Genomic DNA, 10,645 nt, shown 5'->3' with positions numbered 1-10,645 from the left:
AAATTAAATCCAAGTCTTAAATTTAGTCAGGGTATCTGGGATTTTTTTGTGTGATAGAAAACTTCAAAATTGCTTGTAGCTCTGTAAACCAGTTAAATCACTTTACATTAGCACTCTTCTGACAGTTTGTACTGTACCTACAGTAGGACTGGGTGCTATAGCAATACATACTTAGACAGAACAGAAATACCATATCATAACTAGATTTTGCCAGACACCATGGTATCCCTTTAATATTTTCACTTAGTCAATATGGGGAAATCTATGAACAGGACCGCTTTGTGGCTGACAGACTGGAGTGTTGCATCCATGTGATACTTTATGTGAACAGTCCACCCCCAAAATCCAAAATACTTTTTCCCTCTGTGGTCTATAGTTCCATTTATCTGTCTAGATTGTTTTGGTGTGAGTTGCTGTGTTTTGGAGATATCTGCTGTAGAGATGTCTGACCTCTCTCAAATTTTTACCATAAACAGAAAATAGTTCCTCCATGAAAACAGCTCACAGCTCTTGTGTGGATTATCTTGATTAACCAGGTCATGGTTTCTAAGTTTTTCAAATGTATTTTTTGGCGTTTGAGCCCCACAAACAGAATTCCATTTAGTTTCATCATATTCAAGAGACAGATAGACATGTCTGCAACAAAATTTCTCAACTCACACCACAACATTCATAGACCCTCAATTCCCAAAGTGGGGTACATACCCCCCTCAGTCGTACATTGTAGAGGGTACATGAAAAAAAATGTGATTTGCAAAATGCAGGCACAGGCTGTGTTTGTGAAATTCAGCCAAACATTTCAGAGTTATGTGTGTCCTATTGAGCATATCCTTCTCATTAATATTTCACAACTTAGAGTGGATATATACATATAAAAATGAAAAAAACATCATATAATAGTGGGTGGGTGGGCAGGGGGGTTCATAACTGAACATTGACACATGACAGTTAAAAGTCAGGGAAAGACTGAGGGATAATTAGCACTACAGCTAAGAGGAAAAGTGTGTATTTTTGATTTTGGGGTGAACTGTCCCTTTTATTTGACAAACTCTCTTTCTTGAGTATTTACTATATCACAACACACAATATTGTGATATAACATGTTCAGTTCTATTTTTATCACCCATCCCCAACTGTACTGTGTTTAATTCAATGCCACTGTCCATGTTTCTGTCCATTTTAACATCCAAATCTGCATCTGTTGCATGTTCATCCCCCCATGTCCCTCTCTGCCCTGCACAGTTTCCTCCAATAACAACAGGAAAGAGCCCCATTGTCACAGCTAACAAGCCTTCATGCTGTCAAAGAAGTCAAGATGGCAACTGTGAGAGTCACTAACAATGAGTGTTGTTTACACATTAAATGAGCATTTATCTGGCATTGAGCTACAGTTGTATAATATGCAGAGTCAGTCGTGTCAGGGTACAGAAACAGTGAGCTTTTACCAAATTCAAATTAAATTGATGTACTGTTCTGTATATTTTGGGAATGAAGGCATAATGAGACATATGAAAGTTTGTCTGTGTTTCAGACAGTATAAAAGATTTCCCTCTAGCAGTCCTTCAAGCTAGGGAAGAAAATAAAAGAGGCATTTTAGTTTTGAAGGTTGTTTTTCTATTTTTGAAAGAATCCAAGGCTCATGATACAGAACAGAAATCATGCTTGTCTGTGTCCTTATTTTGAACCAAAACAGTCCATTGGTGTTACTGGGGAGTGCTCGACTCAAAATATACAGTGTTCAGTGTACTTGTAGATTATTACGTCCATTTGACCCATGAAAGTTCCTTGGCAGTGACAAAACGTGAAATACAAAAAGGACAAGACCATGGGATGCTGCCATAGGATCAACACATCCTTGTAAAATACACACTGTGGCACAGTGAAAAACCTTTGTACTGTTCCCGGTCAGAGCACTCCATTAGTGTGTGTGATCATGTGCCTGCGCAGGTTGCTGGGGTTGTTGAAGCTGGCGGGGCACTGAGGGCAGGTGTAAGGTTTCTCTCCAGAGTGAGTTCTAAGGTGGATCTTCAGGCTCCCGTTCTGTGTGAAGCGTTTCCCACACTGCGTGCAGGCGTACGGCTTCTCCCCAGTGTGAATGCGCATGTGTATGTTCAGTGAGGTCTTGTTGACAAATGACTTGCCGCAATAGGAGCAGCGAAGAGGCTGAGGCTCCCCGGTGTGAGTTGCCCGGTGTACAATGAGGTCTTCGCGGCTGAGGAAGCGCTCTCCACAGTAGCTGCAGTGTAGGGATTTGTTGATGCTGTGGGGGAAGATGTTTTGCTGCTGGGGGAACTGGCTAACATGAATGGAATGCCCCACAGGACCATTATCTCCCAACACTGATGTTTTTATTGCAGGATTCAGCGCTGTTGAAGCCATTTGGGTGGCGTGATTCCTTTCCAGTTGGCTGTTTCTTGCCAGTCCAACACTGTTATCCTGGATCCCTCTCATCTGGGCTCTGTCACTGCCATCAGTGGTGAAATCCAGGAGACCTTCATGGCTGACGCTGTGGTCAGTAGACAGAGAGCTGAAAGCCTGCAGTTCAGAGGCAGTGAAGAGGGTGTCGCTCGCCTCCTGCAGTGGCCCTTCCCCTCGTCCGTGAACACTCACGATTCTGAGCTGCTCATGATTACCTGTCAGGCAGGAGGACTCTAAATTCTGAGTCTCTGTGGCAACACCACCCTGCGCACTCTGGTTTCCAAAGTCATCCTGACCTAAAGAAACAAAAACCACGAAATGGGATTAGGAAGCAGGGTTTGTGTGTGTGAAACTTCTAGACTGTGATTTATGAGCCACAAAATTCAGCAAAATCTACACGTGATTGTAAAGTGCTGACTAACATAACCGCTACAATGATGCCCACCCAAAATGCACTTCCTCGAGTACTGAATCAGCCAGTGCTGGAGTTTTAACAGTCATGTGTCATGGCTTGAATAATGCCATTCATGTAAGGGATAATGTACACTGAGCTGGTCATTATTGCCAAATGAGCCCAGACAGGGTGGTGTAGATCTTGAATCACCCTGAAGGGATTTATTTTGCAATAATGACCTGCGCATTACCTCTCTTATTACACAGCTACTTCCAAAAACATACATTAGTAATTTGACACACAAAGAAATGATGATCAGAACTGCATCCATAGCAACAGTCTGTTATTTATAGCAACGGTGTGCTAATCACAAATAACAGACCTTAGAATGCTGTAACTGACCGATGAGAATTGAGTATTTAAAGCTTCTACAAAGAGTTTTTAGCTGGTTATGAATCAGTCTGATTCTCCTTGAAATCAGATGAAACAAGCTTGTGCTTACATTTTCCCAGACAGATTTACAGTGAGTTGTACTTTAGCCAGTTAAAAAGAAGCAGGAGGAGATTTTTATTCATATAAATTAATTTGTGATATCATATTTGGTGGTAATAGTGGTGGAAAGACAATCTGCAAGTTCGCTGTAGCAGCTTTAACAAAGCCTAAAATAACTTGTGTTTAATGCACAGTGAAAGTTGCCTGATATCAGACTGTTGAGTCAACTCAGTGGAATGGGCGGATTCAAAGGTCTAGACGCAGGCAGAGCCTACTCATTGGCATCCAACATGCCATATCCCTCAATAAAATGAAGCATGCAAGACAACAATCTTGTATAGTAAGATATTTACTCATGAAAATAACAACACCAGATATGGGATTAGGGATATTACTTATTTATGACGGTAAAATATTTTAAATTTTAGCTGATGATAATTTGTCCAAGGCAGGATGAATGTTTTTTTAAACTCTGAATCATATTCCTTCAGTGGTGACAGACATATATGTTCAAAAACTCTTTTCTGCTAATATGATTCCCTGTTCATTATGTCAATAAATCTCCTGAAAGGACTTAACCAATAATGAATTTGTACTACTAACAATGCAAGTATTGTCTGTGTTGCCATGGCCTGATGTCATAAATGGCTTTGTGCCAGCGTCAACAAAACACATGAAAGAATTTCTGTTGACATATTCCTTCATTATTAATAACATAGCAGTTATACCAGCCCTGATATAGTCACTTGAAGTCAGTAGCTTTTGATCCAGTCTTTGCTGATATGTACTGTATTTTAGCAGCATAAAATGTACTGGAATTAGGATGTTAATGATTAATCATAAATTAAGTTTAGAATTTAACCAGTTACAGTTTGGTTTGGTCTTGGCCTTGTTAGTCTAGAAATGGTAGTAAAAGCTGTTTTCGAACGAGAGTCTTACTGTTAAATTATTATGTTTTCTTAAATAGTTTCTGTTTTTCCATCATATGAATCAATTATCAACATGTTCAATTATTGGTTAAAGAAAAAGCAGTGCATTAGCAACCCTAATTGGAATCTACAATGATCTAATCTAATTATTGATGGAGGACCTGCTTGTGTGCTGTTGAGCACAGCCTCATGAGGACATACTAGCTATCTGTCTTGGAGAAAAAGCTACAGTGAGCAGTACAGTAAACAACACAATATTTCAAGTAATTCAACCCATTAAACTGTCACACTGCAGAAGCATAAGCAAACTGTGAGAATATCACACCAAGACAAACTGGCAAGGATGCTGGGGACTGTTATTTAGCTAAATTGTCATCTATCAACATTAACCTATACCTGACAGAAAAAGTATACTGACCCTAAACTGCTGCCTTTAACCTCATACTTGGATATTACAAATCTTATTTACAGAAAAAGTGTGTATACTTGTGAACAGTTCAGAAACTAGAATAAATACACTAGTTCTAGTTTTAACAGAATCCATCTTTTTCTAAAAGAACAGCACCAAATACAAACCTGCTCAGAAAACTATTAATGTTGCAGATTCATGTACCCTCATAGTGTGAGGGCAAGAATTACACATTACAGTTCTTTTTTTGTCCAAGTTGTACTTTTTTTCAAAAAACGTTTGTTCTCAAACATGGGGTTTTAGAGAGGTGAATAACCTGAAAGGTTTTATTGTTTGTAGTTAGTTTGCTGTCAGTATGTATTTACATTTGCTGATACTTGAAAATTGTATGTAGTTACAGTACTTGATTACATGCACTTTGTTACTGTGTACCACTGATTGGCATAAAGTTTGCATGTAGGAAGTAGCTGTCAACATGTGACTCACACCACTATTGTAGCCAACTTGCCAGCAATGGTCACCTGGTCCGGCTCCACCTCTGTGGACCCATACTTTAGATTTCTGACATAAAACTTTTGGGTACTCAACATTTCCAGGTTCAGACAAGGGCACTATTGACTATTATTATGTTATTAAATGATTAAAAACAGCTCACTCACCTACAACTGTACTTGCAACACATCCTCCAACGTCATCTTCATCTTTGATCAGGATGACATCTGGGGTCTCCACATTTGGACACTAACAAGAAAGAATAAATATGCATGAGCAAACAAAACTGTTAGTAGACATCATGCACTGTGTACTGTATTTACCTCCACTTGAGTGCCTGAGGAGGAAGAGTTGTCCTCTGATTGTAGAGAAACAGAAGCCGCTTCTCCAACAGTCTTCTGAGACTCTGGTGGCTTAATGACAACTAGAGGGGAGAAAAAGACATAATTTCAGGACCACTTATGGTGATAGATGAGTAAGAGATGGGGTACATGGGTGAGGAGATACGTACAAAACAATCTACATTATTAGAACCGTGAATTAAACGTACACAAACAAACAAATAGAGAAAATGACATTTTGTGCAAACACTCATTTGCAGTCTGAATTCTGACAAGACAAATCTGTGGCAGTGACTGAAATCATGCAAAGCTTTTGCAACATACTGGTCTTCTAAACTTTTGCAGTGGCAGTGATCATGCAATGAAATGGAAAAGGTTTTATCTGACTGACACACAGCTGATCAAGACTATACAGTATAATATCACTCTATATACTTTTACCCTTTTCACATTTAAGGAGAAAATGAAGGTGATTGTGGCAGGATCCAATAAATCAAAAGAAAAAAATTCTCTCTACCCCACGGTTCATAACTTACCACTTCATACTGTTTGTTGGGAACATCCCAATCGGGCATGTCTAGCAAGTATTATGTCTATGCGATGTATTAGTATTTGAACTATTGCACGAACTTGACAGGCTGATACTGCAATAAAAATGCTACATGTAAGACAAAGCTTATTTTCATTTATATTTCTGCAATCTCATAGTTTAAGTATTTTAATTTGAAATGCTGTAGTGTGTTGATTGTAGGATTTTTAAATGAATTATTTTCATTTCATTTTTTAAATCTTAGGACCTCTTCAACATACCACTAGAGGGAGCTCGAGTGCCACCAGGGATACTCTGGCAGAGTCATTATTCTGTCAGAGATTCTCATTATTTTGAGATGCTAAATCATTGTTTTGAGATATTAAATCATAATTACAAAAATTGTCTTTTTTCCATCACACTGGTGGAAATGGGCTTCCTGAGATTTTTTTAAATCTTTATTTAGTTAGGGGAGTTCACTGGGAGCTGTGTTTTCTTTTTCAGGAAAGCCCAGATCATTCACACCTGGAAGGTGCCCAGTACATCCAGTCTGATCTTACCTGACAGCCACTGACATGTTCAAGGGCACATCAGTGGTTGTAATGAGGCAGAGGCAAGTGCTGCTCTTTCACTTTCCCCACCCAGATTTATCCTGCATGGGACTGAATTGACCTCCCAGTCACAAGCTCACTTCTCAAACCTTTATGCCACCACCGCCGACTTTAAAGCATTGCTATGGTTCTAATCTAGTTTTAATCAAAATGGACATAGACCCAGAATTCTACATATTTTTATAGGAGATTACATACAATTTATACACTCTAGGCAGCCAGAATATAACTGTAGTAAATATGCAATATAATATATTTGGAGATGTTATAAATGAGCACTTTAACAACCAACATGTGATTACAAAGCACAGCAAAACAACAAAGAGAGAATAAGGAAATACAGGCAGAGGTGAGGGTGTTAGCAGATTGAGCCACCACTACATACTTTCAGTGGGTCATAAATGATGACCGAAAGGGATTACGTGTCTATACATTGTTTTTTAGCAAAACGTTGCAGATTATACCTTTAAGGATATAGTATATCTAACTGAAATCATGACTAGTCAGTGTGGAAGCCCATTTCTGCCAATGCGATGAAAAAAAAAAGATGATGGAAGTCATTATAATGAGAAGCTTTCTCAAAATAAAGCCTCAGTATAATCAATCATTATTTTGAGAAAGCTTCACATTATTTTGATATACTAACTCATTATTTGGGAAAGCTACTCGTTATTTTGAAATTATACCTCATTATTTTGAGGTATTAGCTCATTATTTTGAGAAAGCTCCTCGTTATTTTGAGATACTAGCTCATTATTCTGAGATTCTAACTCATTATTTTGCAATGCTAAGTCGTTATTTTTTCATTATAATGACTAAAATGATGTTTTTTTCCCCATCACATTGGATTTCCATCACAAATGAGGCAGAGATGTATTTAAAGTGAGTTAAATTAGTATAAATCCAAATGGACATACTGCATAAAACAGACTTGTATTTTTTATTTGAGATTACGTACATTTTTTACACTCTAGCTGGCCAGAATATAACTGGAGGTGTTTTAAATGAGCACTTTGACAGCTAACATTTCACCTTAAGAATTAGCTTTACTGAAAGAGTCATAATTAAGTTAATATGTCAGGTAAAATGAATCAAGTCAGCGGTGGTGGTCTGCCTCAAAACTCCTTTCACAACACCAATAACCTATTGTAGACATATTTGAGCTTTGACCGGTAACTCACACATTTGCTGCTTAGGTTAAAACTCTAGTCATTATCAAACATTGTGACTTGTAATACTTGGATTAGTGAAAACGTCCTGAGCACATATTTCTAGTAGGTCATATATGCTGATTGAAAAGGATCATGTATCTATACATGAGTCTATACGTTGTTGTTGTTGTTTTTTAGGAAAATGTTGCAATTACATTAGGACTGCACAATTAATCACAACTGCATTAAAATCGCAATATGACCAAGTGCAATATCCAAATCACGGAACCAGAACGAAATCACAGTTTGTTGAAAAAGGAAAAATGTGTGACAAAACAGCATTATAATGAGGTACTGTAGTACAGCATAGATGACCACCTGGCCTAGAAATCTTTGTTGTCCAGATGAAAGCCAACATGTTTGTTTGGTACAGAATCAATAAATATTACATCACCACATTATTTTTTCAGTTAACATGAAAATTCTAATGCAAAAGTGATCATTTCCATTAATCATATTGCATATGTCAATTGCAATTTCAGTCAAAATTATTGCAATATGACTTTTGTTTCTAAATTGTGCAGCCCCAGATAATCCATCAAAGGATACAGTATATCTAACTGAAATCATGAGAGTCACTATGGAAGCCCATTTCTGCCAATGTGATGAAAAAAGATCATGGAAGTCATTATAATGAGAAGCTTTCTCAAAATAATGACTCAGTCATTACCTTGAGAAAGCTTTGCATTATTTTGAGACACTAGCTCATTATTTTGGGAAAGGTCCTCGTTATTTTGGAGTTATATCTCATTATTTTGAGATATTAGCTCATTATTTTGAGAAAGCTCCTCGTTATTTTGAGATTCTTACTCATTATTTTGATATACTAAGTCGTTGTTTTGAAATGGTTTTTCATTGTAATGACTAACAGGATCTTTTTTTCCATCACATTGGCAGACATGAGTTTCCATCACAACTGAGTCAGAGATGTCTTCAAAGCAAGCTCAGCTAGTTTTAATCGAAATGGACATACTACATAAAAGAGACTTATATTTTTTATTTGAGATTACATTCTTTTTTTTTTACACTTTAGCCAACCAGAGTATGACTGAAGGTGTTGTTGACAGCAAACATTTCATCTTAATAATTAGCATTATAAATGATAATGTTATGAGACATGGATAAGTTGTAAACTAGTACCAGTAAAGTGACTCAAGTCAACGGTCATAACTGTGTTTTTGACAAACGTGTCACGTGAGGAGCAGTGTCCTGATTTATTAGCAGTTTCTTAAAAATTTAACAACCTTTTTTTTTATATACAAAACACATTAAAGCGACCGAAGCAGCAACTGTTTGTAATTTGAACTTTACAAAAGTGAGTCTTTAATCGATAACTTTACTAACGGTCGCGAGGACGACCGTTACTTGTTACTCGAGTAAGTATTTTGTTAAAAGTGAAAGTATTCATTGTTACCTTGTGATTTAGCTCGTGGTTTGGGGACGTTTCCTCTGACCGGAGAGAAGCGGCTGGCCGGTCGGTTGGTCCTCGTCTGCAGCCGGAGGGAGAAGAGCTCACTCCTCATCATCTTCATCCTCATCCTCAGGGCTTCGTTTTCCTTCAGGCTCTGGGTCAGATGCAGGCGGAGAGACGCCGAGTTCTCCGAGAACAGCTGACTAATTTCACTCACCGCCGCCTTCACCAGCACGTCCATGATGGACAAAAGCTGGGACTCCAGGTTCAGACTGCTCGGAGGCATGTCTGTGGACATCTTTCACTTCGCTGCCGCCAAGAAATAGGATGGAAAAACGCACAACACAGTCGGTGGGTTAGCTTGCAAAGGGGACAACACAATGGCCTTTCCGGGGGAGCATGACGCTGATTACCGTAACTCATAGAATGCGGGGGCAGGTTTGGTTCATGTTGTTTTCCTGGTTCACGGCTTCTTCTTCTTTTCGGATATCAACTTAATCAACAGCAACAACAAAGATAAACGGACCAGTATCAACAGACAAAATTATGCACGTTATAACAACAAGTTTTATTGTTATAACAATTTATTACATGGCTTAAAAAATTCTCAGTTCTTGATTTTCATTTTTTATGAGGTCTAATTTCTGTGTAGCAGACCGTTGCTAGGTATAACAGAACGTTGCTATGAAGAACAGACCGTTGCTATGGACACAGTTGTGTTAATTGACCCTGGCAATATCATCACTGTTAAATCACTAAATTCGTTGAGAAATTAAACATTTTGTGTCCAATTATTGAATTTATTTGGTACATAAACATGTAATAAGCAGATAAATGTACAGTGAGAAGGTTGTTATTGCGAAATACCTATTATAGTTAATTACTTCACAATAATGACTTTCACACTGTATATTATCCCTTACATACTATTTATCTTGCTATAATATTAAAAGTTTCATGTTTTAACGTGATATTTTATTGTCAAAATGTTTCCTGTTATAATATGATAACATATCATTACAGCCAGGGTTGGCAGGGTTACTTTAAAAATGTATTCTGATACAGGTAGTAACTACATGTTAAAAAATTTAGTCAGTAACATAATCCAAGTATCACAATATTAAAGTCATGTAAATTGATTACTCTCCATTACTTTTGGATTTTCTCAATATAAAATATGGTGAAATTATTTAGTTTAATATAGTGTATTTAGTGCTGCAACTAATGATCATTTTCATCACTGATTAATCAGTCAATTATTTTCTTAATTAATCAATTAGTTGTTTGGTCAATGAAATGTCAAAAAATAGTGAAAAAATGTTGATCAAGATGATGCGATCAGAAATATTCAGTTCACTGTCAGAGAGAAGTAACAAAATCAGAAAAGGTTCACATTTACTGAAATCAA

The 10,645-nt window shown here is 37.5% G+C and overlaps 1 protein-coding gene across 1 annotated transcript; it reads right to left on the bottom strand.

Annotated features, from left to right (window-relative positions):
• Nucleotides 1–1,047: 1,047 nt before the first annotated feature.
• LOC146326758 (uncharacterized) lies at nucleotides 1,048–9,712 on the bottom strand. The gene is made up of 4 exons (XM_084719099.1): nucleotides 9,241–9,712; nucleotides 5,458–5,558; nucleotides 5,302–5,383; nucleotides 1,048–2,714 (listed from the first exon to the last, which is right to left on the bottom strand). Exons 1-4 carry the CDS (start codon nucleotides 9,533–9,535, stop codon nucleotides 1,906–1,908), a joined length of 1,287 nt encoding a protein of 428 aa, XP_084575225.1. The 5' UTR covers nucleotides 9,536–9,712; the 3' UTR covers nucleotides 1,048–1,905.
• Nucleotides 9,713–10,645: the final 933 nt, after the last annotated feature.

The sequence above is a fragment of the Lutjanus erythropterus genome, chromosome 5 (genome assembly GCF_056507025.1).
Source record: "Lutjanus erythropterus isolate fLutEry1 chromosome 5, fLutEry1.hap2, whole genome shotgun sequence".
Classification (NCBI taxonomy): Eukaryota; Metazoa; Chordata; class Actinopteri; order Lutjaniformes; family Lutjanidae; genus Lutjanus; species Lutjanus erythropterus.
The sequence above is the reverse complement of the archived record's forward strand: the minus strand, read 5'-3'. Positions and strand labels throughout refer to the sequence as shown.

Excerpts from the sequence above, each read along its gene's own strand:
- LOC146326758 (XM_084719099.1), bottom strand. The coding sequence starts at position 9,535 with ATGTCCACAGACATGCCTCCGAGCAGTCTGAACCTGGAGTCCCAGCTT. Across the intron at positions 5,559-9,240 it reads ACCACGAGCTAAATCACAAG|TTGTCATTAAGCCACCAGAG; the intron begins GTAACAATGAAT and ends TCTCCCCTCTAG. Across the intron at positions 2,715-5,301 it reads TGTTGCAAGTACAGTTGTAG|GTCAGGATGACTTTGGAAAC; the intron begins GTGAGTGAGCTG and ends TTGTTTCTTTAG.